Genomic DNA, 27,961 nt, shown 5'->3' with positions numbered 1-27,961 from the left:
CACTCCTTGTTAGCTAGCTAGCTTCTTTTCAGGAGAGTCCTTAGCAACTGCCTAGCAACAGGTAAACAACTTAGCTAGCTAAGAAAACTGTATAATTTTATGAAAAATTGTTACTTTTTCAGAATCCTTTCTTCTTTGTTTGCTGCTTGTTTTGGTCTCCTATTCTGTCTAGCAGTTTTCTTTTGCTTTTTTCGATGTACTTTACTCTAAAAACCATATAAATTTCAATATTTTTAGGAGCTCATCTTTTCAGCTGCTGCTGCTTAATTTGGAACTCTGTCACTCTCTCTCTCTATCTAGCTAGTGTTCTCTCTCTCTCTCTCTCTCTATCTAGCTAGTGTTCTCTCTCTCTCTCTCTCTCTATCTAGCTAGTGTCTCTCTCTCTCTCTCTCTCTATCTAGCTCGTGTTCTCTCTCTCTCTCTCTCTCTAGCTAGTGTCTCTCTCTCTCTCTCTCTCTCTCTGTCTCTCTCTCTCTCTCTCTCTCTACTCTAGTCTCTCTCTCTCTCTGCTCTGTCTCTCTCTCTGTCTCTCTCTCTCTCTCTCTCTCTATCTAGCTAGTGTCTCTCTCTCTCTCTCTCTCTCTCGTCTCTCTGTCTCTCGTGTCTCTCTCTCTCTCTCTCTCTCTCTCTCTCTCTCTAGCTAGTGTTCTCTCTCTCTCTCTCTCTCTCTCTCTCTAGCTCTCTGTTCTCTCTCTCTCTCTCTCTCTGTCTAGCTAGTGTTCTCTCTCTCTCTCTCTCTCTCTATCTAGCTCGTGTTCTCTCTCTCTGTCTAGCTAGTGTCTCTCTCTCTCTCTCTCTCTCTGCTGTGTTCTCTCTCTCTCTCTCTCTATCTAGCTTGTGTTCTCTCTCTCTCTCTATCTAGCTAGTTCTCTCTCTCTCTATCTAGTTAGTGTTCTCTCTCTCTCTATCTAGCTAGTGTTCTCTCTCTCTCTCTCTCTCTCTCTCTCTCTCTCTCTCTATCTAGCTAGTGTTCTCTCTCTCTCTATCTAGCTAGTGTTCTCTCTCTCTCTCTATCTAGCTAGTGTTCTCTCTCTCTCTCTATCTAGCTAGTGTTCTCTCTCTCTATCTAGCTAGTGTTCTCTCTCTCTCTCTCTCTATCTAGCTAGTGTTCTCTCTCTCTCTCTCTATCTAGCTAGTGTTCTCTCTCTCTCTCTCTCTCTCTCTCTCTCTCTCTCTCTCTCTCTCTATCTAGCTAGTTCTCTCTCTCTCTCTATCTAGCTAGTGTTCTCTCTCTCTCTCTCTCTCTCTATCTAGCTAGTGTTCTCTCTCTCTCTCTCTCTCTCTCTCTCTCTATCTAGCTAGTGTTCTCTCTCTCTCTCTCTATCTAGCTAGTGTTCTCTCTCTCTCTATCTAGCTAGTGTTCTCTCTCTCTCTCTCTATCTAGCTAGTGTTCTCTCTCTCTCTCTCTATCTAGCTAGTGTTCTCTCTCTCTCTATCTAGCTAGTGTTCTCTCTCTCTCTCTCTCTCTCTCTCTCTATCTAGCTAGTGTCTCTCTCTCTCTCTCTCTCTCTATCTATCTAGTGTCTCTCTCTCTCTCTCTCTCTCTCTATCTAGCTAGTGTCTCTCTCTCTCTCTCTCTCTATCTAGCTAGTGTTCTCTCTCTCTCTCTCTCTCTAGCTAGTGTCTCTCTCTCTCTCTATCTCTATCTAGCTAGTGTTCTCTCTCTATCTCTATCTAGCTAGTGTTCTCTCTCTATCTCTATCTAGCTAGTGTTCTCTCTCTATCTCTATCTAGCTAGTGTTCTCTCTCTATCTCTATCTAGCTAGTGTTCTCTCTCTATCTCTATCTAGCTAGTGTTCTCTCTCTCTCTCTATCTAGCTAGTGTTCTCTCTCTCTCTCTATCTAGCTAGTGTTCTCTCTCTCTCTATCTAGCTAGTGTTCTCTCTCTCTCTCTATCTAGCTAGTGTTCTCTCTCTCTATCTAGCTAGTGTTCTCTCTCTCTCTCTCTCTCTCTCTCTCTCTCTCTATCTAGCTAGTTCTCTCTCTCTCTCTATCTAGCTAGTGTTCTCTCTCCTCTATCTAGCTAGTGTTCTCTCTCTCTCTATCTAGCTAGTGTTCTCTCTCTCTCTCTCTCTCTCTCTCTCTCTCTATCTAGCTAGTGTTCTCTCTCTCTCTATCTAGCTAGTGTTCTCTCTCTCTCTCTCTCTATCTAGCTAGTGTTCTCTCTCTCTCTAGCTAGTGTTCTCTTTCTCTCTTATCTATCTAGTGTTCTCTCTCTCTATCTATCTAGTGTTCTCTCTCTCTCTCTATTTAGCTAGTGTTCTCTCTCTCTCTCTATCTAGCTAGTGTTCTCTCTCCTCCATCTAGCTAGTGTTCTCTCTCCTCCATCTAGCTAGTGTTCTCTCTCCTCCATCTAGCTAGTGTTCTCTCTCTCTCTATCTAGCTAGTGTTCTCTCTCCTCCATCTAGCTAGTGTTCTCTCTCCTCCATCTAGCTAGTGTTCTCTCTCCTCCATCTAGCTAGTGTTCTCTCTCTCTCCATCTAGCTAGTGTTCTCTCTCTCCATCTAGCTAGTGTTCTCTCTCTCTCCATCTAGCTAGTGTTCTCTCTCCTCCATCTAGCTAGTGTTCTCTCTCCTCCATCTAGCTAGTGTTCTCTCTCCTCCATCTAGCTAGTGTTCTCTCTCCTCCATCTAGCTAGTGTTCTCTCTCCTCCATCTAGCTAGTGTTCTCTCTCCTCCATCTAGCTAGTGTTCTCTCTCCTCCATCTAGCTAGTGTTCTCTCTCCTCTATCTAGCTAGTGTTCTCTCTCCTCTATCTAGCTAGTGTTCTCTCTCCTCTATCTAGCTAGTGTTCTCTCTCTCCTCTATCTAGCTAGTGTTCTCTCTCTCCTCTATCTAGCTAGTGTTCTCTCTCTCCTCTATCTAGCTAGTGTTCTCTCTCTCCTCTATCTAGCTAGTGTTCTCTCTCTCCTCTATCTAGCTAGTGTTCTCTCTTTCTCTCTATCTAGCTAGTGTTCTCTCTCTCTCTCTATCTAGCTAGTGTTCTCTCTCTCTCTCTATCTAGCTAGTGTTCTCTCTCCTCTATCTAGCTAGTGTTCTCTCTCCTCTATCTAGCTAGTGTTCTCTCTCCTCTATCTAGCTAGTGTTCTCTCTCCTCTATCTAGCTAGTGTTCTCTCTCTCTCTCTCTCTATCTAGCTAGTGTTCTCTCTCTCTCTCTCTCTATCTACCTAGTGTTCTCTCTCTCTCTCTCTATCTACCTAGTGTTCTCTCTCTCTCTCTCTATCTAGCTAGTGTTCTCTCTCTCTCTCTATCTAGCTAGTGTTCTCTCTCTCTCTCTATCTAGCTAGTGTTCTCTCTCTCTCTCTATCTAGCTAGTGTTCTCTCTCTCTCTCTATCTAGCTAGTGTTCTCTCTCTCTCTCTCTCTATCTAGCTAGTGTTCTCTCTCTCTCTCTCTCTCTCTCTATCTAGCTAGTGTTCTCTCTCTCTCTCTCTCTCTCTCTCTCTCTCTCTCTCTCTCTCTCTCTCTATCTAGCTAGTGTTCTCTCTCTCTCTCTCTCTCTCTCTATCTAGCTAGTGTTCTCTCTCTCTCTCTCTCTCTCTCTATCTAGCTAGTGTTCTCTCTCTCTCTCTCTCTCTATCTAGCTAGTGTTCTCTATCTCTCTATCTAGCTAGTGTTCTCTCTCTCTCTTTCTCTCTCTCTCTATCTAGCTAGTTCTCTCTCTCTCTCTATCTAGCTAGTGTCTCTCTCTCTCTCTCTCTCTCTCTCTCTATCTAGCTAGTGTTCTCTCTCTCTCTCTCTCTCTCTCTCTATCTAGCTAGTTCTCTCTCTCTCTCTCTATCTAGCTAGTGTTCTCTCTCTCTCTCTATCTAGCTAGTGTTCTCTCTCTCTCTCTCTCTCTCTCTCTCTCTCTATCTAGCTAGTGTTCTCTCTCTCTCTCTCTCTCTATCTAGCTAGTGTTCTCTCTCTCTCTCTCTCTCTCTCTCTCTCTATCTAGCTAGTGTCTCTCTCTCTCTCTCTCTCTCTCTCTCTCTCTCTCTCTCTCTCTATCTGCTAGTGTCTCTCTCTCTCTCTCTATCTAGCTAGTGTCTCTCTCTCTCTCTCTCTCTCTCTCTCTCTCTCTATCTAGCTAGTGTCTCTCTCTCTCTCTCTCTCTCTGTCTCTCTCTCTCTCTGTCTCTCTCTCTCTCTCTCTCTCTCTCTCTATCTAGCTAGTGTCTCTCTCTCTCTCTCTCTTCTCTCTCTCTCTCTATCTAGCTAGTGTCTCTCTCTCTCTCTCTCTCTCTCTCTCTATCTAGCTAGTGTCTCTCTCTCTCTCTTCTCTATCTAGCTAGTGTTCTCTCTCTCTCTCTATCTCTATCTAGCTAGTGTCTCTCTCTCTCTCTATCTCTATCTGCTAGTGTCTCTCTCTCTCTCTCTCTCTCTCTATCTAGCTAGTGTCTCTCTCTCTCTCTCTCTCTCTCTATCTAGCTAGTGTTCTCTCTCTCTCTCTCTCTCTATCTAGCTAGTGTTCTCTATCTCTCTATCTAGCTAGTGTTCTCTCTCTCTCTTTCTCTCTCTCTCTATCTAGCTAGTTCTCTCTCTCTCTCTATCTAGCTAGTGTTCTCTCTCTCTCTCTCTCTCTCTCTCTCTCTCTATCTAGCTAGTGTTCTCTCTCTCTCTCTCTCTCTCTCTCTCTATCTAGCTAGTTCTCTCTCTCTCTATCTAGCTAGTGTTCTCTCTCTCTCTCTATCTAGCTAGTGTCTCTCTCTCTCTCTCTCTCTCTCTCTCTCTCTATCTAGCTAGTGTTCTCTCTCTCTCTCTCTCTCTATCTAGCTAGTGTTCTCTCTCTCTCTCTCTCTCTCTCTCTCTCTATCTAGCTAGTGTTCTCTCTCTCTCTCTCTCTCTCTCTCTCTCTCTCTCTCTCTCTCTCTATCTAGCTAGTGTTCTCTCTCTCTCTCTATCTAGCTAGTGTTCTCTCTCTCTCTCTCTCTCTCTCTCTCTCTCTCTCTCTATCTAGCTAGTGTTCTCTCTCTCTCTCTCTCTCTCTCTCTATCTAGCTAGTGTTCTCTCTCTCTCTCTATCTAGCTAGTGTTCTCTCTCTCTCTCTCTCTCTATCTAGCTAGTGTTCTCTCTCTCTCTCTCTCTCTCTCTCTCTCTATCTAGCTAGTGTTCTCTCTCTCTCTCTCTCTCTCTATCTAGCTAGTGTTCTCTCTCTCTCTCTCTCTCTCTCTCTCTATCTAGCTAGTGTTCTCTCTCTCTCTCTATCTCTATCTAGCTAGTGTTCTCTCTCTCTCTCTATCTCTATCTAGCTAGTGTTCTCTCTCTCTCTCTATCTCTATCTAGCTAGTGTTCTCTCTCTCTCTCTCTCTCTATCTAGCTAGTGTTCTCTCTCTCTCTCTATCTAGCTAGTGTTCTCTCTCTCTCTATCTAGCTAGTGTTCTCTCTCTCTCTCTAGCTAGTGTTCTCTCTCTCTCTCTCTCTCTATCTAGCTAGTGTTCTCTCTCTCTCTCTCTATCTAGCTAGTGTTCTCTCTCTCTCTCTCTCTATCTAGCTAGTGTTCTCTCTCTCTCTCTCTCTATCTAGCTAGTGTTCTCTCTCTCTCTCTCTCTCTCTATCTAGCTAGTGTTCTCTCTCTCTCTCTCTCTCTATCTAGCTAGTGTTCTCTCTCTCTCTCTCTCTATCTAGCTAGTGTTCTCTCTCTCTCTCTATCTCTATCTAGCTAGTGTTCTCTCTCTATCTCTATCTAGCTAGTGTTCTCTCTCTATCTCTATCTAGCTAGTGTTCTCTCTCTCTCTCTATCTCTATCTAGCTAGTGTTCTCTCTCTCTCTCTATCTCTATCTAGCTAGTGTTCTCTCTCTCTCTCTATCTCTATCTAGCTAGTGTTCTCTCTATCTCTATCTAGCTAGTGTTCTCTCTCTATCTCTATCTAGCTAGTGTTCTCTCTCTATCTCTATCTAGCTAGTGTTCTCTCTCTCTCTCTCTATCTAGCTAGTGTTCTCTCTCTCTCTCTATCTAGCTAGTGTTCTCTCTCTCTCTCTATCTAGCTAGTGTTCTCTCTCTCTCTCTATCTAGCTAGTGTTCTCTCTCTCTCTCTATCTAGCTAGTGTTCTCTCTCTCTCTCTATCTAGCTAGTGTTCTCTCTCTCTCTCTATCTAGCTAGTGTTCTCTCTCTCTCTCTATCTAGCTAGTGTTCTCTCTCTCTCTCTATCTAGCTAGTGTTCTCTCTCTCTCTCTATCTAGCTAGTGTTCTCTCTCTCTCTCTATCTAGCTAGTGTTCTCTCTCTCTCTATCTAGCTAGTGTTCTCTCTCTCTCTCTATCTAGCTAGTGTTCTCTCTCTCTCTCTATCTAGCTAGTGTTCTCTCTCTCTCTCTATCTAGCTAGTGTTCTCTCTCTCTCTCTATCTAGCTAGTGTTCTCTCTCTCTCTCTATCTAGCTAGTGTTCTCTCTCTCTCTCTCTATCTAGCTAGTGTTCTCTCTCTCTCTCTCTATCTAGCTAGTGTTCTCTCTCTCTCTCTCTATCTAGCTAGTGTTCTCTCTCTCTCTCTCTATCTAGCTAGTGTTCTCTCTCTCTCTCTCTATCTAGCTAGTGTTCTCTCTCTCTCTCTCTATCTAGCTAGTGTTCTCTCTCTCTCTCTCTATCTAGCTAGTGTTCTCTCTCTCTCTCTCTATCTAGCTAGTGTTCTCTCTCTCTCTCTCTATCTAGCTAGTGTTCTCTCTCTCTCTCTCTATCTAGCTAGTGTTCTCTCTCTCTCTATCTAGCTAGTGTTCTCTCTCTCTCTATCTAGCTAGTGTTCTCTCTCTCTCTATCTAGCTAGTGTTCTCTCTCTCTCTATCTAGCTAGTGTTCTCTCTCTCTCTATCTAGCTAGTGTTCTCTCTCTCTCTATCTAGCTAGTGTTCTCTCTCTCTCTATCTAGCTAGTGTTCTCTCTCTCTCTCTATCTAGCTAGTGTTCTCTCTCTCTCTCTATCTAGCTAGTGTTCTCTCTCTCTCTCTATCTAGCTAGTGTTCTCTCTCTCTCTCTATCTAGCTAGTGTTCTCTCTCTCTCTCTATCTAGCTAGTGTTCTCTCTCTCTCTATCTAGCTAGTGTTCTCTCTCTCTCTCTATCTAGCTAGTGTTCTCTCTCTCTCTCTATCTAGCTAGTGTTCTCTCTCTCTCTCTATCTAGCTAGTGTTCTCTCTCTCTCTCTATCTACCTAGTGTTCTCTCTCTCTCTCTATCTACCTAGTGTTCTCTTTCTCTCTCTATCTAGCTAGTGTTCTCTCTCTCTCTCTATCTAGCTAGTGTTCTCTCTCTCTCTCTATCTAGCTAGTGTTCTCTCTCTATCTCTATCTAGCTAGTGTTCTCTCTCTCTCTCTATCTCTATCTAGCTAGTGTTCTCTCTCTCTCTCTCTATCTAGCTAGTGTTCTCTCTCTCTCTCTATCTAGCTAGTGTTCTCTCTCTCTCTCTCTATCTAGCTAGTGTTCTCTCTCTCTATCTAGCTAGTGTTCTCTCTCTCTCTATCTAGCTAGTGTTCTCTCTCTCTCTATCTAGCTAGTGTTCTCTCTCTCTCTATCTAGCTAGTGTTCTCTCTCTCTCTATCTAGCTAGTGTTCTCTCTCTCTCTATCTAGCTAGTGTTCTCTCTCTCTCTATCTAGCTAGTGTTCTCTCTCTCTCTCTCTCTCTCTATCTAGCTAGTGTTCTCTCTCTCTCTCTATCTAGCTAGTGTTCTCTCTCGCTCTCTATCTAGCTAGTGTTCTCTCTCTCTCTCTATCTAGCTAGTGTTCTCTCTCTATCTAGCTAGTGTTCTCTCTCTCTCTCTATCTCTATCTAGCTAGTGTTCTCTCTCTCTCTCTATCTCTATCTAGCTAGTGTTCTCTCTCTCTCTCTCTCTCTATCTCTATCTAGCTAGTGTTCTCTCTCTCTCTCTCTCTCTCTCTCTATCTAGCTAGTGTTCTCTCTCTCTCTCTCTCTATCTAGCTAGTGTTCTCTCTCTCTCTCTCTATCTAGCTAGTGTTCTCTCTCTCTCTCTCTCTCTATCTAGCTAGTGTTCTCTCTCTCTCTCTCTCTATCTAGCTAGTGTTCTCTCTCTCTCTCTCTCTCTCTCTATCTAGCTAGTGTTCTCTCTCTCTCTCTATCTAGCTAGTGTTCTCTCTCTATCTAGCTAGTGTTCTCTCTCTATCTAGCTAGTGTTCTCTCTCTCTCTCTATCTAGCTAGTGTTCTCTCTCTCTCTCTATCTAGCTAGTGTTCTCTCTCTCTCTCTATCTAGCTAGTGTTCTCTCTCTCTCTCTATCTAGCTAGTGTTCTCTCTCTATCTAGCTAGTGTTCTCTCTCTATCTAGCTAGTGTTCTCTCTCCTCTAGCTAGCTAGTGTTCTCTCGCTCTCTCTCTCCTCTATCTAGCTAGTGTTCTCTCGCTCTCTCTCTCCTCTATCTAGCTAGTGTTCTCTCTCTCTCTCTATCTAGCTAGTGTTCTCTCTCTCTCTCTATCTAGCTAGTGTTCTCTCTCTCTCTCTATCTAGCTAGTGTTCTCTCTCTCTCTCTCTCTATCTAGCTAGTGTTGTCTCTCTCTATCTAGCTAGTGTTGTCTCTCTCTATCTAGCTAGCTAGTGTTCTCTCTCCTCTAGCTAGCTAGTGTTCTCTCGCTCTCTCTCTCCTCTATCTAGCTAGTGTTCTCTCGCTCTCTCTCTCCTCTATCTAGCTAGTGTTCTCTCGCTCTCTCTCTCCTCTATCTAGCTAGTGTTCTCTCTCCTCTTTCTAGCTAGTGTTCTCTCTCTCTCTATCTAGCTAGTGTTCTCTCTCTCTCTCTATCTAGCTAGTGTTCTCTCTCTCTCTCTATCTAGCTAGTGTTGTCTTTCTCTCTATCTAGCTAGTGTTCTCTCTCTCTCTCTATCTAGCTAGTGTTCTCTCTCTATCTAGCTAGTGTTCTCTCTCTCTCTCTATCTCTATCTAGCTAGTGTTCTCTCTCTCTCTCTATCTCTATCTAGCTAGTGTTCTCTCTCTCTCTCTATCTCTATCTAGCTAGTGTTCTCTCTCTCTCTCTATCTCTATCTAGCTAGTGTTCTCTCTCTCTCTCTATCTCTATCTAGCTAGTGTTCTCTCTCTCTCTCTCTCTCTCTCTATCTAGCTAGTGTTCTCTCTCTCTCTCTCTATCTCTCTATCTAGCTAGTGTTCTCTCTCTCTCTCTCTATCTCTCTATCTAGCTAGTGTTCTCTCTCTCTCTCTCTCTCTCTCTATCTAGCTAGTGTTCTCTCTCTCTCTCTCTCTCTCTCTCTCTCTATCTAGCTAGTGTTCTCTCTCTCTCTCTCTCTCTCTATCTAGCTAGTGTTCTCTCTCTCTCTCTCTCTCTCTCTCTATCTAGCTAGTGTTCTCTCTCTCTCTCTCTCTCTCTCTCTCTATCTAGCTAGTGTTCTCTCTCTCTCTCTATCTAGCTAGTGTTCTCTCTCTCTCTCTATCTAGCTAGTGTTCTCTCTCTCTCTCTATCTAGCTAGTGTTGTCTCTCTCTCTATCTAGCTAGTGTTCTCTCTATCTAGCTAGTGTTCTCTCTCCTCTATCTAGCTAGTGTTCTCTCGCTCTCTCTCTCCTCTATCTAGCTAGTGTTCTCTCGCTCTCTCTCTCCTCTATCTAGCTAGTGTTCTCTCGCTCTCTCTCTCCTCTATCTAGCTAGTGTTCTCTCGCTCTCTCTCTCCTCTATCTAGCTAGTGTTCTCTCGCTCTCTCTCTCCTCTATCTAGCTAGTGTTCTCTCGCTCTCTCTCTCCTCTATCTAGCTAGTGGTCTCTCTCCTCTATCTAGCTAGTGTTCTCTTTCCTCTATCTAGCTAGTGTTCTCTTTCCTCTATCTAGCTAGTGTTCTCTCTCTCAATTCAATTCAATTCAAGGGGCTTTATTGGCATGGGAAACATATGTTAACATTGCCAAAGCAAGTGAAGTAGATAATATACAGAAGTGAAATAAACAATAAAAATTACACTCACAGAAGTTCCAAAAGAATAAAGACATTACACATGTCATATTATGTATATTTACAGTGTTGTACAAAAGGGAAAATGTATAAGCATAAATATGGGTTGTATTTAAAATGGTGTTTGTTCTTCACTGGTTGACCTTTTCTTGTGTCTACAGGTCACAAATATTGCTGCTGTGATTGCACACTGTGGTATTTCACCCAGTAGATATGGGAATTTATCAAAATCGGGTTTGTTTTCAAATTCTTGGTGGATCTGTGTAATCTGAGGGAAATATGTGTCTAATATGGTCATACATTTGGCAGGAGGTTAGGAAGTGCAGCTCAGTTTCCACCTCATTTTGTGGGCAGTCTGCACATAGCCTGTCTTCTCTTGAGAGCCAGGTCTGCCTATGGCGTTCTTTCTCAATAGCAAGGCTATGCTCACAGAGTCTGTACATAGTCAAAGCTTTCTTTGAGTTTGGGTCAGTCAGTGGTCAGCTTTTCTGCCACTGTGTGTTCTCTGTTTAGGGCCAAATAGCATTCTAGTTTGCTCTGTTTTTTAAATTCTTTCCAATGTGTCAAGGAATTATCCTTTTGTTTTCTCATGATTTGGTTGGGTCTAATTGTGTTTCTGTCCTGGGGCTCTGTGGTGTGTGTTTGTGAACAGAGCCCCAAGTCCAACTCTTCTCCAGGTTCATCTCTCTGTAGGTGAGGATTTTGTTATGGAAGGTTTGGGAATCGCTTCCTTTTTAGGTGGTTGTAGAATTTAACTGCTCTTTTCTGGATTTGGAAAATTAGTCGGTATCGGCCTAATTCTGCTCTGCATGCATTATTTGGTGTTCTACGTTGTACACGGAGGATATTTTTGCAGAATTCTGCATGCAGAGTCTCAATTTGGTGTTTGTCCCATTTCGTGAATTCTTGGTGAGCGGACTCCAGACCTCTCAACCATAAAGTGCAATGGGTTCTATTACTTATTCAAGTATTTTTAGCCAGATCCTAATTGGTATGTCGAATTTTATGTTCCTTTTGATGGCATAGAATGCCCTTCTTGCCTTGCCTCTCAGATCGTTCACAGCTTTGTGGAAGTTACCTGTGGCGCTGCTGTTTAGGCCAAGGTATTGTTAAGAGAATTCCGTTCTCATGTTCTTTAACCAACTCAATTAAATTACTCAGTCTGCTATATCAGGATTTATAAGATACTGATAGAAATAAAAACAGACAGAGGCCCAGTCTACAATAGTCAAATGTTTATTTACGGGAACGTTCTCCCTATCATTTCCGGTACATTGGTCTATATACCTCACATTTCATCATAAATGTTCCTCCTTCTCTCAGATACAATGGCAACCTAGTTCACAAGTCTTCTCCTACTCACACGTTGTCTGCCACCTGTTATACAATCTACTACAAGCCCAAGGTCTCTCCCCTCCCTGGGTGGGGAGACTTCCATCCCTGTTATCAGTTTCACAGTGGTCACAAGTTGTCTGCCACAGTTCCTTGCCTACCAACAGTCCCTCTTTCTTATGGACAAACATTCTTCATCAGACAGGATATAATTCTGTTAGTTATAATTCTACGTTAAATATATAAATCCTTTAGTCATTATTCATAAAATTCCCATAACAGGTATGTATAGTTTTTTGTGTGCTCTGGGGCAACGGTGTCTAGATGGAATTTGAATTTGTGGTCCTGGTGACAGGACCTTTTTTGGACACCATTATTTTGGTCTTACTGAGATTTACTGTCAGGGCCCTGGTCTGGCAGAATCTGTGCAGAAGATCTAGGTGCTGCTGTAGGCCCTCCTTGGTTGGTGACAGAAGCACCAGATTATCAGCAAACAGTAGACATTTGACTTCAGATTCTAGTAGGGTGAGGCCGGGTGCTGCAGACTGTTCTAGTGCCCTCGCCAATTCGTTGATATATATGTTGAAGAGGGTGGGGCTTAAGCTGCATCCCTGTCTCACCCCACAACCCTGTGTGAAGAAATGTGTGTGCTTTTTGCCTATTTTAACCGCACACTTGTTGTTTGTGTACATAGATTGTATAATGTCGTATGTTTTTCCCCCAACACCACTTTCCATCAATTTGTATAGCAGACCCTCATGCCAAATTTAATCGAAGGCATTTTTGAAATCAACAAAGCATGAGAAGACTTTGCCTTTGTTTTGGTTTGTTTGCTTGTCAATCAGGGTGTGCAGGGTGAATACGTGGTCTGTCATGCGATAATTTGGTAAAAAGCCAATTTGACATTTGCTCAGTACATTGTTTACACTGAGGAAATGTACAAGTCTGCTGTTAATGATAATGCAGAGGATTTTCCAAAGGTTGCTGTTGACGCATATCCCACGGTAGTTTTTGGGGTCAAATTTGTCTCCACTTTTGTGGATTGGGGTGATCAGTCCTTGGTTCCAAATATTGGGGAAGATGCCAGAGCTAAGGATGATGTTAAACAGTTTTAGTATAGCCAATTGGAATTTGTTGTCTATATTTGATCATTTCATTGAGGACACCATCAACACCACAGGCCTTTTTGGGTTGGAGGGTTTGTATTTTGTCCTGTAGTTCATTCAATGTAATTGGAGAATCCAGTGGGTTCTGGTAGTCTTTAATAGTTGATTCTAATATTTGAATTTTACCATGTATATGTTTTTGCTGTTTGTTCTTTGTTATAGAGCCAAACAGATTGAAGAAGTGGTTTACCCATACATCTCCATTTTGGATAGATAATTACTTGTGTTGTTTGTTCAGTGTTTTCCAATTTTCCCAGAAATGGTTAGAGCCTATGGATTCTTCAATTACATTGAGCTGATCTCTGACGTGCTGTTCCCTCTTTTTCCATAGTGTATTTCTGTATTGTTTAGTGATTCACCACAGTGAAGGCGTAGATTCAGGTTTTCCAGGTCTCTATGTTTTTGGTTGGACAGGTTTCTCAATTTCCTTCTTAGATTTTTGCATTCTTCATCAAACCATTTGTCATTGTGGTTCATTTTCTCTGGTTTTCTATTTGACATTTTTGGATTTGATAGGGAAGCCTATCAAATATACTGTTAAGAGTTTCCACTGCCAAGGTTATGCCTTCACTATTACAGTGGAACGTTTTATCCAGGAAGTTGTCTAAAAGGGATTGAATTTGTTGTTGCCTAATAGTTTTTTTGGTAGGTTTCCAAACTGCATTCCTTCCATCTATAGCATTTCTTAATATTACTCAGTTCCTTTGGCTTTGATGCCTCATGATTGAGTATTGCTCTGTTCAAGTAGACTGTGATTTTGCTGTGGTCTGATAGGGGTGTCAGTGGGCTGACTGTGAACGCTCTGAGAGACTCTGGGTTGAGGTCAGTGATAAAGTAGTCTACAGTACTACTGCCAAGAGATGAGCTATAGGTGTACCTACCATAGGAGTCCCCTCGAAGCATACCATTGACTTTGTACATACCCAGCGTGCGACAGAGCTGCAGGAGTTGTGACTTGTTTTTGTTGGTTATGATGTCATAGTTGTGCCTAGGGGGGCATATGGGGGAGGGAATGTTGACACCTCAGGCAGGTGTTTGTCCCCTTGTGTGCTGAGGGTGTCAGGTTCTTGTCCGGTTCTGGCATTTAGGTCGCCACAGACTAGTACATTCTCTCCCTGGAAATGATTGATTTCCCCCTCCAGGATGGAGAAGCTGTCATCGTTAAAGTATGGGGATTCTAGCGGGGGGATATAGGTAGCACACAGGAGGACATTTTTCTCTGTTGAGATCATTTCCTTATTAATTTCTAGCCAAATGTAAAATGTTCCTGTTTTGACTAATTTAATAGAGTGGGTTAGGTCTGCTCTATATCAAATTAGCATACCCCATGAGTCCCTTCCCTGTTTCACACCTGGTAGTTTAGTGGATGGGACTACCAGCTCTCTGTACCAAGAGGGAAACCAGTGGGTCCGTTTCCTCTATACCAGGTTTCTTGTAGGATGACAATGTCTGTATTTCCGATTTCTTTGATGAAGTCCAGGTTTCTGCTCTTTAGGCCAAAGAAAGATGACCTCAGGCCTTGGATATTCGAGGATGAGATGGTGAAGGCTTTGTGTTCCATAAAGTGTCCATGGTCGTGTGGTTTGGCCTCAGGCCAGTAAGTGGTCGTGTGGTTTGGCCTCAGGCCAGTAAGTGTGAGCAGAGCCTGCTGAGCATCTGGTACATGCCATTGGCTAGGGCTAGTGTAATATTCAGGGTTGGGTCTGTTTGGGCGTATGTGTGACTTCCACGTTGAGGCCCTCTTTGCGGGGATGGGGTGGGAAGGAGGGGCATAGGTCTGATCTGAGGGGGCCTAAATGGGGTGTGGGCATGGTTGACTTGGGGGGTGTTTATTGGTTGGGGTGGGGGTGTGTATGTGGCTGGTGGTGTTGTGGTCTGGATGTAGGTCTTCTCGGCGTGGGTCCTCTATGTGCAGGTCCGGGGGGGGTCCCGCAGGTCTGGGACCGTGTCTCGCTGGTCTGGGCGGGGTGTCTTGATTTGTTGCTCCTGTGTGAAGTGTTGGGGCTGCGTTTGAGAGCGATGTCCTTTAGAGTCCGGTTGAAGGTGGGCACTGCTGACTGGTATAGATGGACCTGGTTGTAGAGGCTGTTCAAGTCCAGGGTGGAGTGGTGGGCCAGGAAAACATTTGGTTTTGAGGCACAGTCACAGGAAATGCTTGCGTTTACCCGCTGTATGGTAGCAGGGTGGAAGTCTTTCGTGGTATCAAATCAAATTTTATTTGTCCCATACACATGGTTAGCAGATGTTAATGCGAGTGTAGCGAAATGCTTGTGCTTCTAGTTCTGACCATGCAGTCTAACAAGTAATCTAACCTAACAGTTTCACAACTACCTTATACACACAAGTGTAAAGGAATGAATAAGAATATGTACATAAAAATATATGGATGAGCGATGGCTGAACGGCATAGGCAAGATGCAGTAGATGGTACAGAGTACAGTATATACATATGAAATGAGTAATGTAGGGTATGTAAACATTATATGAAGTGGCCAGTGATACATTTTCATAATTTTTTCCATTATTAAAGTGGCTGGAGTTGAGTCAGTATGTTGGCAGCAGCCCCTCAATGTTAGTGATGGCTGTTTAACAGTCTGATGGCCTTGAGATAGAAGCTGTTTTTTAGTATCTTGGTCCCTGCTTTGATGCACCTGTACTGACCTCGCCTTCTGGATGATAGCGGGGTGAACAGGCAGTGGCTCGGGTGGTTGTTGTCCTTGATGATCTTTTGGCCTTCCTGTGACATCGGGTGATGTAGGTGTCCTAGAGGGCAGGTAGTTTTCCTCCGGTGATGCGTTGTGCAGACCTCACTACCCTCTGGAGAGCCTTGCGGTTGTGGGCGGAGCAGTTGCCGTACCAGGCGGTGATGCAGCCCGATAGGATGCTCTCGATTGTGCATCTGTAAAAGTTTGAGTGTTTTTGGTCACAAGCCAAATTTCTTCAGCCTCCTGAGGTTAAAGAGGCTCTGCTGCGCCTTCTTCACAACGCTGTCTGTGTGGGTGGACCATTTCAGTTTGTCCGTGATGTGTACGCCGAGGAACTTAAAACTTCCCACCTTCTCCACTACTGTCCCGTCGATGTGGATAGGGGGCTGCTCCCTCTGCTGTTTCCTGAAGTCCACGATCATCTAGCAGGGTTGAGATAACCACTTGTGCATTGGGGGAAAGTAGAAGAAGCTTTTTCAATCACTCCCTTCAGTGCTGTGGCCACCACTTCCTGCTGTGTTCTCAGGTTGTTTGTGCCTGTGTGTAATATTATGTGGCTAGGTGAACCTAGTTGGTCCTCAGACAGAAGGTCTAGGGCGCGTTGGATGTTTGGACACAGTGTTTGGGAGAAGAAGAAAAATAAATAAATATATAATATATATTTCCCATTTGAGTCCATAAGGAGTACAATCTGTGTCTTGTGTATTTCCTCAGTGGGTGTGTGTGGGGGGGGGGGGTTGTCAGGAGGGATATCAGGGTGGCTGACAGGGGGGTGCTCAGAGGGGGTGAGATCCCCTGGGCTTGGGGTTCTTCAGTTGTCTGCTGTGATGTCAACACTATGGTCAGGGTCTGGTGTGGACTGTTCTGTTGTGGTGTCGAGACTTTTGTCGGGAGCTGAGGTGGGCTGTTCTGCTGGCTTCTCTGCAGGGGTGGCCACCTCTCTAGTGGGTTGTTCTGTCACACGCCATTCCTCTCACCCTCTCCTCCAGCAGTCTGATCCTCTCCTCTAGTGCACTGTTCTTTTCCTGCTCTTGCTTTTTATATTGTTGATGTTGTCTCACCTCTATCTATCAATCAATCAAATGTATTTATAGAGCCCTTCTTACATCAGCTGATGTCACAACATGCTGTACAGAAACGCAGCCTAAAACCCCAAACAGCAACAATGCAGATGTAGAAGCACGGTTGTTAGGAATAACTCCCTAGAAAGGCCGGAACCTAGGAATAAACCTAGAGAGGAACCAGGCTATGATGGGTGGCAAGACCTCTTCTATCCATCTTGTATTCTCTCCTCTATCTAGTTTTCTCTCATCTACCCATCTACCGATCCGTCTCGTGTTCTCCCCTCTATCGATCCGTCTCGTGTTCTCCTTTCTATCGATCCGTCTCGTGTTCTCCCCTCTATCGATCCGTCTCGTGTTCTCCCCTCTATCGATCCGTCTCGTGTTCTCCCCTCTATCGATCCGTCTCGTGTTCTCCCCTCTATCGATCCGTCTCGTGTTCTCCCCTCTATCGATCCGTCTCGTGTTCTCCTTTCTATCGATCCGTCTGGTGTTCTCCCCTCTATCGATCCGTCTGGTGTTCTCCCCTCTATTGATCCGTCTCGTGTTCTCCCCTCTATCGATCCGTCTCGTGTTCTCCCCTCTATCGATCTAGTGTTATCAGTCCAGAGGGGTTCTGATCTATGCGGTACCAAGGGGTGGTGTAAACAGAGGAAGAGTCAGCTTTAAAAAAAAAAGATTATATTTAATGTTCACATAATGGCACTCGGACAGTTGAAGAAAGGGAAACCAAATCCTAGTTTGGTTCAGAGCACTTCACTTACAAACCAAAGATCCTTTCGATAATCAACAAAATAATCTCTTTTGTGACTAAGCTTGGCTTTGGCTCGCAGCTACGGGAATCACTCACGCACATTCATCTTTTAATCCGTTTTGTCTCGGTCTCTCAATGTCCTGTTCTTTCCTTTTATTGTTTCTTCGTTCTATAGTTCTCCTCATTTCACCCCCCCTTCTCCTTTCTTCTCTTTTCTCCTAGTGCATAATTTCTTCACTTGCACTGGTAATAAGGGGTGTGTTCGGGGAATCCTGTGAAGTCAGCAGGGATTCCCTGAGGGCCCCTGCCCCTCTGACTCCCATTGACCCCCATACATCTGGATGATTCACACTATCAGTATTCTCTCCTCTCTCGCTCTCTCGATCTATCGAGTGTTCTCTCTCTCTCATATTCTGGGGGAGTGTGTGCTGGGCTGTGATGACTCAGCCCTTTATCTCGGACCATCCTCCCATGCAGGCATGACTGCTCTCTGCTCTTCACCTCATCCGTACTCCTATTATTTTTGATGGATTCTATAAGCTAGAATTCTACCAATGATTGATTTGCTTCATATTGTATATTTGTATCACCTTTTGTCTTTTGCTTAGTTTTATCCTGAGCATGTACCTGACCAGGAAACTGTCTTGACACTAGTGATATGTAAAGATCTGTGTCTTAACATCTCATTTGCCCATCACTTTTTTCCTAATTACTATTATTATCAGTCCTGCGGAGACCGCACCATGAATCTCCATGACTACGGGATGCTGTTGCCATGCGGCATCGACCGTTTCCGAGGGGTGGAGTTTGTGTGTTGCCCAGCGGAGACACAGCGCGAGTCAGACAGTGTGGAGCTGACTGAGTCTGATGTGTGGTGGGGTGGAGCCGAGACTGAATATACCGATAACAGGTACGCACAAACACAATGCATACACACATAAAGGTGCAAGCACAGGTACATACAGGCAGACACAAACATACATTTCAGCACACACACATCATCTGAAATACTTACTCAAGTTCCTAAACCAGTGGTTAAATCCTTTTGACAGATAACCTGCACAACCAGACTACACACACTGATAGACTCACGTTCCACCCTCTCTCCCTACAGCATGCCTCGGCAGGCGGATCAGGGGGCTGTCACCACTGAGGAGGATGACGAAGAGGATGCCTTTGACAGAGATGAGGACGGAGATGGTCTTGAGGATGATAATGATGATGATGAAGACGATGAGGATGACGTGACTGATGAACGGGACAGTGGTGAAGGCACCTCCAACATCGCCATGACAACCACCACCACGACCACCACTGAGTCGGTTGAGGAAGTCGTCAGAGGTAAGAACAAGCCATGGATTGAAAGAGATGATTACTTGTTTGTTTTTCCCCAAGGATTTGTGGGGAGGTTTCAAAGATGGAGAAGATGTGTGTATGTTTGAACATATTGTGTAAACACACCCAAGCAGTGTGTGTGATTGCTCTGTGTGAGTGTGTGTGTTTTAAGAGTGTGTGTCTTTCTCAGAGGTGTGTTGGGCGCGTGCTGAGTCGGGCCCGTGCCATGCCATTCTGGAGCGTTGGTACTTCGTGCCAGAGAAGGGCACCTGTGCCCCCTTCCTCTTTGGAGGGTGTGGGGGCAACCGGAATAACTTTGACTCAGAGGAGTACTGCCTGTCTGTCTGCAGCAACAGTGTGTGTAAGTCCCTGGACTGGACCCCCGATATGGACCCCTTGACTTGGGGACTATCCCCCCTGCTGTCTGCCTCTCTGAGCTGTCTGTCTGTTTAACACCGTCTGTCTGATGGCTCTTAGACACTTGGAGCACAAGTGATGTACTACCTACTCTGAAAGGGAAGATTTTTCAGTTCTAGACTGAACAAAAATATAAAAGCAACATGCAACAATTTCAAAGATTTTACTGAGTTACAGTTCATATAAGGAATTCAGTCAATTTAAATAAATTCATTATGCCCTAATCTATGGATTTCACATGACTGGGAATACAGATATCCATTTTATTGGTCACAGATACTTAAAAAAACCTAAATGTAGATGCGTGAATCAGAAAAGCAGTCAGTATCTGGTGTTACCATCATTTGCCTCATGCAGAGCGACACATATTATTTGCATAGAGTTGATCAGAAGGTTGTCCCATTCCTCTTCAATGGCCGCTCCCTCAAAACTTGACACATCTGTGGCATTGTGTTGTGACAAAACGGCACATTTGAGTGGTATTTGTCCCCAGCACAAGGTGCACCTGTGTAATGATCATGCCGTTTAATCCGCTTCTTGATATGCCACACCTGTCAGGTGGATGGATTATCTTGGCAAAGGAGAAATGCTCACTAAGAGGGATGTAAAACACATTTGTGCACAAAATGTGAGAGAAATAAGCTTTTTGTGCCTATGGAACACTTCTGGGATCTTTTATTTCACTTCAAGAAACATGTGACCAACCTTTACATGTTGTTTTGATATTTTTGTTCAGTGTAAATTTTGCATCAAATTCGTCAATGATGGATACTTTAAGTTTTCATTGAATTTCATAAAAAATATATTCTGCCACTCTTAGAGGGAAGTGGAAGGTCAATAAAAAGCACAGCCTTTTAAGACATTTATTGATCTTTCATTTCCCTCTAATAGTAGTTATTACAGATGAACCATTACTCTGGATAGCTAAGACTGTTTTACTGCAACTAACCTTGAGGGCCTGGATCCATCTCAGGATTTGGGGAAGTGCAGAGTGTTCCTATCAAAATGTCTGCTCTAGTGGGTGAACAGATGGCTTGGTACAGACAGAGGTTGACCTTTCAATTAGGTCATTCTGATAAAAAAAATAAAAACGTAATCAAGAAACGGACGAGATATTAGGAAGTATCTGCGCCGACATTAGCAGAGAATGTCACTGGTGGAAAATAGCAAACTCACTCACTCACTCTTCTGCTTTTGCAACGATTCTCTCACTCACTCTATCACTCACTAACCAACTCAAAAACATTGTGTGTGTGAGACAATGTTTGTCTGGTGATTTCTGGTGGCCTGACCTGGCAGTGGGTTAATGAGTTGATGTTCTAACCGGTTTAACCTAACAGCAGCAGTGTCTCTTTAAATCACTGTATCCGTGTGTGTGTGTGTTCCTGCATATGTCAGTTGGTTGAGTCTCTGTCTGTTTCCCAGCCCCAGCCTGGCTGTTCCACTCTTTTCCGTCACTTTCCGCGCAGTTAAGCACAACGCTCCTCAGCGGGAGAGAATGATGCAGCGCCTACCCTGATCCTGACTGGGCAGAATTCACTTATCTGATCTCCAGTCTCCCGTATCTCGCGCATGCATACACACCCACACACACACAAAAAAATTCAAGGCAGACCGGTATATCACCTGTCTGTCTGTGTGGTTGACCTGTCTCTCTACCTGTTTGTCTGTCTGTGTTGTTAACCTGTCTCTCTACCTGTCTGTCTGTGTGGTTGACCTGTCTCTCTACCTGTTTGTCTGTCTGTGTGGTTGACCTGTCTCTCTACCTGTTTGTCTGTCTGTGTTGTTAACCTGTCTCTCTACCTGTCTGTCTGTGTGGTTAACCTGTCTCTCTACCTGTCTGTCTGTGTGGTTGACCTGTCTCTCTACCTGTCTGTCTGTGTGGTTGACCTGTCTCTCTACCTGTTTGTCTGTCTGTGTGGTTAACCTGTCTCTCTACCTGTTTGTCTGTCTGTGTGGTTGACCTGTCTCTCTACCTGTTTGTCTGTCTGTGTGGTTGACCTGTCTCTCTACCTGTTTGTCTGTCTGTGTGGTTGACCTGTCTCTCTACCTGTTTGTCTGTCTGTGTGGTTGACCTGTCTCTCTACCTGTTTGTCTGTCTGTGTGGTTGACCTGTCTCTCTACCTGTTTGTCTGTCTGTGTTGTTGACCTGTCTCTCCACCTGTCTGCCAGGTCTACCTGTCTTTGTGTGTTTGACCTGTCTCTCTACCTGACTGCCCGGTCTACCTGTCTGTCTTTGTGTTTGACCTGTCTCTCTGACTGCCAGGTCTACCTATCTGTCTGTGTTTGACCTGTCTCTCTACCTGACTGCCAGGTCTACCCATCTGTCTGTGTGTTTGACCTGTCTCTCTACCTGACTGCCCGGTCTACCTGTCTGTCTTTGTGTTTGACCTGTCTCTCTACCTGACTGCCAGGTCTACCTATCTGTCTGTGTGTTTGACCTGTCTCTCTACCTGACTGCCCGGTCTACCTGTCCGTCTTTGTGTTTGACCTGTCTCTCTACCTGACTGCCCGGTCTACCTGTCTGTCTTTGTGTTTGACCTGTCTCTCTACCTGACTGCCCGTCTACCTGTCTGTCTTTGTGTTTGACCTGTCTCTCTACCTGACTGCCAGGTCTACCCATCTGTCTGTGTGTTTGACCTGTCTCTCTACCTGACTGCCAGGTCTACCCATCTGTCTGTGTGTTTGACCTGTCTCTCTACCTGACTGCCCGGTCTACCTGTCTACCTTTGTGTTCAGACCCTGAAAGTCTTAAATGTGGGAGGAGGATATGCCGCTGTTTAACTTTTGAGTGATCAGTATGTAACAGTTACCTTCTGTCTTTGGACCCTTTTGTGGAAATCCCCTTTCTCCTCTCCCCTTCTATCGCTTTTTCTTCCTTCTCTCCCAGTGCCTACCACGGCCCCCTCCCCCCCTGACGCGGTGGACCGTTACCTGGAGTCTCCTGGAGACGACAGCGAACACGCCAACTTCCAGCAGGCCAAGGAGAGTCTGGAGGCCAAGCACCGCGACAGGATGTCCCAGGTGTGTTTGAGAGGGAGAGAAAGATGATAGCCTGTGTGTTTGTGAGTGAGAGAGAAAGAATATAGCCTGTGTGTTTGTGAGTGAGTGAGAAAGATAGCTTGTGTGTTTGTGAGAGAGAGAGAAAGATAGCCTGTGTGTTTGTGAGAGAGAGAGAAAGATAGCCTGTGTGTTTGTGAGAGAGAGAGAAAGATAGCCTTTGTGTTTGTGAGTGAGAGAGAAAGATAGCCTGTGTGTTTGTGAGTGAGAGAGAAAGATAGCCTGTGTGTTTGTGAGTGAGAGAGAAAGATAGCCTGTGTGTTTGTGAGAGAGAGAGAAAGATAGCCTGTGTGTTTGTGAGTGAGAGAGAAAGATAGCCTGTGTGTTTGTGAGAGAGAGAGAAAGATAGCCTGTGTGTTTGTGAGAGAGAGAGAAAGATAGCCTGTGTGTTTGTGAGTGAGTGAGAAAGATAGCCTGTGTGTTTGTGAGTGAGTGAGAAAGATAGCCTGTGTGTTTGTGAGTGAGTGAGAAAGATAGCCTGTGTGTTTGTGAGTGAGTGAGAAAGATAGCCTGTGTGTTTGTGAGTGAGTGAGAAAGATAGCCTGTGTGTTTGTGAGTGAGTGAGAAAGATAGCCTGTGTGTTTGTGAGTGAGTGAGAAAGATAGCCTGTGTGTTTGTGAGTGAGTGAGAAAGATAGCCTGTGTGTTTGTGAGTGAGTGAGAAAGATAGCCTGTGTGTTTGTGAGTGAGTGAGAAAGATAGCCTGTGTGTTTGTGAGTGAGTGAGAAAGATAGCCTGTGTGTTTGTGAGTGAGTGAGAAAGATAGCCTGTGTGTTTGTGAGTGAGTGAGAAAGATAGCCTGTGTGTTTGTGAGTGAGTGAGAAAGATAGCCTGTGTGTTTGTGAGTGAGTGAGAAAGATAGCCTGTGTGTTTGTGAGTGAGTGAGTGAGAAAGATAGCCTGTGTGTGAGTGAGTGAGAAAGATAGCCTGTGTGTTTGTGAGTGAGAGAGAGAGAAGATAGCCTGTGTGTTTTAAAGAGGGAGAACGTATGGGGGAGAGGGGTCCCTTCTCTGAGGTGAACTAAGGACAATAAGGGAGTTCACTACACTACCCACAATCCTCTGATGTGTGACTGACGTGTCTCGCCAGGTGATGAGAGAGTGGGAGGAAGCAGAGAGACAAGCCAAGAGTCTCCCTCGCGCTGACAAGAAGGCAGTCATCCAGGTATACTACCTTGTGTGTGTGTGTGTGTGCGTGCGTGCTTGCATGTGTGTGCGTGCGTGCATTCTAGTGTGTGTTAATTTTTTTGTGTGTAGCACTTCCAGGAGAAGGTGGAGGCCCTGGAGCAGGAGGCAGCAGGAGAGAGGCAGCAGCTGGTGGAGACCCACATGGCCCGGGTGGAGGCCCTGCTCAACAGCCGCCGCCACATGGCCCTGGAGAACTACCTCGGCTCCCTGCCGGCCAACCCACCCAGGGTACATATATACAGTGCATTCGGAGTGTTCAGACCCCTTGACTTTTTCCACATTTTGTTACACATTTTGTTACATTAAAGCCTTATTCTAAAATCGATTGAATTGTTTTCCCCCCACATCAATCTACACACAATACCACATAAGGACAAAGCAAAAACTGTTTTTTAGACATTTTTGCAAAGGTGTTTTTTTTTTTTAAAGAAGAAAAAAAATAAGAAATGTACATAATTATTCAGACCCTTTGCTCAGTACTTTGTTGAAGCACCTTTGGCAGTGATTACAGCCTCGGGTCTTCTTGGGTATGACGCTACAAGCTTGGCACACCTGTATTTGGGGAGTTTTTCTCCCATTCTTCTCTGCAGATTCTCTTGGATGGGAAGGGTCACTGCACAGCTATTTTCAGGTCTCTCCAGAGATGTTTGATCAGGTTCAAGTCTGTGCTCTGCCTGGGCCACTCAATGACATTCAGAGACTTGTCCCGAAGCCACTCTTCCGTTGTCTTGGCTGTGTGCTTAGGGTCGTTGTCCTGTTGGAAGGTGAACCTTCGCCCCAGTCTGAGGTCTTGCCTGCTCTGGAGCAGGTTTTCATCAAGGATCGCTCTGTACTTTGCGTCGTTCATCTTTCCCTCGATCCTGACTAGTCTCCCAGTCCCTGCCGCTGAAGAAAAAAAAAAACAGCATGATGCTGCCACCACCATGCTTCACCGTAGGGATGGTGCCAGGTTTCCTCCAGACGTGGCGCTTGGCATTATGGTGGAGAAATTACAAGATGATGTTATAATACTACCATTTATGCAATAGAATAGGGTTCCATTAGTACTTGCTTATCTGTGTCTGTGTGAACTGAGAGGAGCCTTTGAGGCTCAACGCTGACAATTGATTTCTGAATGGTTTGGTGATAAAAACCTACAGCATGCATTCCATAGAATGAGCTGGTGTTTGTGTTCTGTAAGGTACCAGGGAGAGATGGCTCAGGTATGGATAATGATGAGAGGAACCTTGTCTCGGGCCAAACTCTGGTTTCTGTACAATAGGAACAGTCTTCACGGCAAATGCTATCTGGCTGGGGGATACTCCTTTCTCATATCTGTTGTTTGTCATGTAAACTAAGGGGGTGTATCTTTGCTATAAAATATATTTGTATTCTTTGTGTCAGGACTCTCAACCCAACAGTCAAGAGTGTTGGGTGGACCAGCCTCGTTATTGCAGAGCACTCACATCATTCACTTGTGTGTGGTGTGACCTGCTTTCCTTATTATTAAGTGAATAAAGATTTAGATTAAGTATAACTCTGACTTGTGTGAAAAATAACCACCACAGTATTCAGGCCAATGAGTTCAATCTTGGTTTCATCAGACCAGAGAATCTTGTTTCTCATAGTCTGAGAGTCCTAGGTGCCTTTCGGAAAACTCCAAGCCGGCTGTCATGTGCCTTTTACTGAGGAGTGGCTTCTGTCTGGCCACTACCATAAAGGCCTGATTTGTGGAGGACTGCAGAGATGTTTGTCCTTCTGGAAGGTTCTCCCATCTCCACAGAGGAACTCTGGAGCTCTGTCAGAGTGACCATTGAGTTCTTGGTCACCTCTCTGACCAAGGCCCTTCTCCCCTGATGGCTCAGTTTGGCCGGGCGGCCAGCCAGTTCTAGGAAGACTCTTCGTGGTTCCACTTTTCTTCCATTTAAGAAGGATGAAGCCCACTGTGTTATTGGAGACCTTCAAGTTTTTGGTACCCTTCCCCAGATCTGTGCCTCGTCACAATCCTGTCCCGGAGCTCTACGGACAATTCCTTCGACCTCATGGCTTAGTTTTTGCTCTAACATGCCCTGTCAAGTTATATAGACAGGTGTGTGCCTTTCCAAATCATGTCCAATCAATTGAATTCACCTCAGGTGGACTCCAATGAAGTTGTAGAGACATCTCAAGAATGATCAATGGAAACAGGATGCACCTGAGCTCAATTTCAAGTCTCATATTAAAGGGTCTGAATACCTATGTAAATAAAGTATTTCAGTTTATTTTTTATATATTTTTAAAAAACTTTTCGCTTTGTCATTATGGGGTATTACGTGTAGATTGATGAGAAGAAAACAAATATTTAATCAATTTTAGAATAAGGCTGTAACGTAATAAAATGTGGAAAAAGTCAATGGGTCTGAATACTTTCTCAATGCACTGTACACCAGTGGAGGCTGCTGAGGGGAGGACAGCTCATAATAATTGCTGGAATGGAGCAAATGGAACGGTATCAATTTGATGTATTTGATACCATTCCACTCGTTCTGCTCCAGTCATTACCGCGAGCCTGTCCTCCCCAATTAAGGTGCCACCAACCTGCTGTGATAGATACACCCTCTCACCATGCATAATGCACATATTGCACTCAGTACACACTGTACAACAGGTGTGCCCTACCTTCTTTGACGTGTGATCTACTTTTTCATTTGCCAGCCTGATGAGATCTACCAGTCTCTAAACCAACCAACAAAATGTATGAAACGCAGCACACCACTGAGTATGGACCTGCTGCTATGAATCCTATTTGATACCCAAATATAATGTGGACCAATAACACGTTTTCCACACAAGTGCAACCAATTTCATTTCCTACCTTCGTGTGACTTTTGGCATTGGGTGGAGGCCAGTAGTTTTTCATAGTTAGGGCTCTAACAGCTTGTTGCCAGTCTCATGCAGGCCACATGGTGGTCATCCGTCATAGTAGATCTGTACTTGGACTTTATTATCTTCATGTGAGAAAATGCAGACTCACAGAGGTAGGCTGATCCACAAAGAGTTGATAAGTTGAGAGCACATCTTCTTATGTTGGGATACTTCTCATCTAGCAGCTCCCAGAACTCTTCCTTCATCTCAGTGGTTGCCCTGGATTTCAGCTGAATGTCATTTTGAACGGTGAGAATTTCAGTTTCTCATATAGTTGTCCAACTGAAAAAGTGATCCCATTTTGGAGGCAATGACTTCCACATTTAAGTCTGTGCCAAACGGAAAGCACATATAAGTGGCAATAGGCTCAAGTGATGCAGTCAGTGAAACGACTGTCAAACTCAGATGAGATGCTCTGGACTTGCACCACGTAACGTGCACTGTCAAGCTGTGCTGTATCCTTGCCCTGACATTCAAGTTCTGAATGCAGCTTTTTACATTGCAGCTTTCTTGTGAGCAGTTGTAGTTTGCATTTAAGTGTTCACAGAGCTGATCATGTCAATTACATGTTTGCCTTTTTTTGCAGCGCTACATTCAATTCATTAATCATGTAAGTTAGGTCAGTGAGAAAAGCTCAATCCAGGAGCCACTGTGTCTGTGCATATTCTGCATGTTTGGAGACCTTGAGAAACTCCTTGATTTCAGGCAACAACTCACTGAATCTCCCAAAACATGTACATTGGCTCAGCCACTGCACATCCGTGTGCATCAGCAGGTCTGTGTGCTGCTCTTCAGTCTCTTCTAAGTGAGCGTGAAATAGCCTCCGCAGTAGACTTCTTGCTCGAATAGAACACACAATCTTCATGGCAACATCTATCACCTCTTTCATGTTTAACATCTTCCCGCACAAAGCTTGCTGATGAATTATGCAGTGATAACTAAGAAAGTCCGGGAAAGAGTCATCTCGTTTGCACAATGCAACAAACCCACTAATGCGGCCTACCATAGTGGGTGCCCCATCCGTAGTAATGGAGACAAGCTTACAAAAGGGCAGATGGAATTTGTTAGACATCTTTCAAGCTTTTATGAAGTTTGCTAACTCCCTTGTATGTCCTTCCAGTGACAAAATGGTGAGTAGTTCCTCATTTGTACTCATGTTGTCACATAAACTCAGCAAAAAAAGAAACGTCCCTTTTTCAGGACCCTGTCTTTCAAAGATAATTTGTAAAAAACCTGTGGAATAAATTGCAATGTCCGTACTGTGAGACGCCTAAGACAGAGCTACAGGGAGACAGGATGGACAGCTGATCGTCCTCGCAGTGGCAGACCACGTATAACAACACCTGCACAGGATCAGTACATCCAAACATTACACCTGCGGGACAAGTACAGGATGGCAACAACAACTGCCCGAGTTACACCAGGAACGCACAATCCCTCCATCAGTGCCCAGACTGTCCGCAATAGGCTTAGAGAGGCTGGACTGAGGGCTTGTAGGCCTGTTGTCTGGTGAGGACCTGCCTTACATCACCGGCAACAACGTCGCCTATGGGCACAAACCCACCATCGCTGGACCAGACAGGACTGGCAAAAGTGCCCTTTACTGACGAGTTGTAATTTTGTCTCACCAGGGGTGATGGTCAGATTCGCATTTATCGTCTAAGGAACGACCGTTACACCGAGGCCTGTACTCTGGAGAGGGATCGATTTGGAGGTGGAGGGTCCGTCATGGTCTGGGGCGGTGTGTCACAGCATCTTCAGACTGATGAGAGACATCCTCCTCCCTCATGTGGTACCCTTCCTGCAGGCTCACCCTGACATGACCCTCCAGCATGACAATGCCACCAGCCATACTGCTCGTTCTGTGTGTGATTTCCTGCAAGACAGGAATGTCAGTGTTCTACCATGGCCAGCGAATAGCCCGGATCTCAATGCCATTGAGCACGTCTGGGACCTGTTGGATCAGAGGGTGAGGGCTAGGGCCATTCCCCACAGAAATGTCTGGGAACTTGCAGTTGCCTTGGTGGAAGAGTGGGGTAACATATCTCACAGCAAGTACTGGCAAATCTGGTGCAGTCCACGAGGAGGAGATGCACTGCAGTACTTAATGCAGCTGGTGGCCACACCAGATACTGACTGTTACTTCTGATTTTAACCCCCCCCCCCCCCCCCCTTTTTTTTCAGGGACACATTATTCCATTTC

At 44.7% G+C, this 27,961-nt stretch overlaps 1 protein-coding gene across 2 annotated transcripts in view; it reads left to right on the top strand.

Annotated features, from left to right (window-relative positions):
• The window catches only part of LOC129820775 (amyloid-beta A4 protein-like), a 68,559-nt gene that overhangs the window by 33,368 nt on the left and 7,230 nt on the right, over nucleotides 1–27,961 (top strand). The window contains exons 5-10 of one of the 2 annotated variants that reach the window (XM_055877731.1): nucleotides 17,603–17,787; nucleotides 17,992–18,218; nucleotides 18,403–18,573; nucleotides 21,520–21,653; nucleotides 22,778–22,852; nucleotides 22,945–23,103. In XM_055877731.1, the coding sequence (XP_055733706.1) occupies nucleotides 17,603–17,787; nucleotides 17,992–18,218; nucleotides 18,403–18,573; nucleotides 21,520–21,653; nucleotides 22,778–22,852; nucleotides 22,945–23,103 (951 nt within the window). The remainder of the gene's footprint in view (nucleotides 1–17,602; nucleotides 17,788–17,991; nucleotides 18,219–18,402; nucleotides 18,574–21,519; nucleotides 21,654–22,777; nucleotides 22,853–22,944; nucleotides 23,104–27,961) is intronic. The other variant, XM_055877732.1, reaches the window with a different exon arrangement.

Source organism: Salvelinus fontinalis, chromosome 23, assembly GCF_029448725.1.
Source record: "Salvelinus fontinalis isolate EN_2023a chromosome 23, ASM2944872v1, whole genome shotgun sequence".
Classification (NCBI taxonomy): Eukaryota; Metazoa; Chordata; class Actinopteri; order Salmoniformes; family Salmonidae; genus Salvelinus; species Salvelinus fontinalis.
This window is presented reverse-complemented; position numbering and strand designations above follow the sequence as displayed.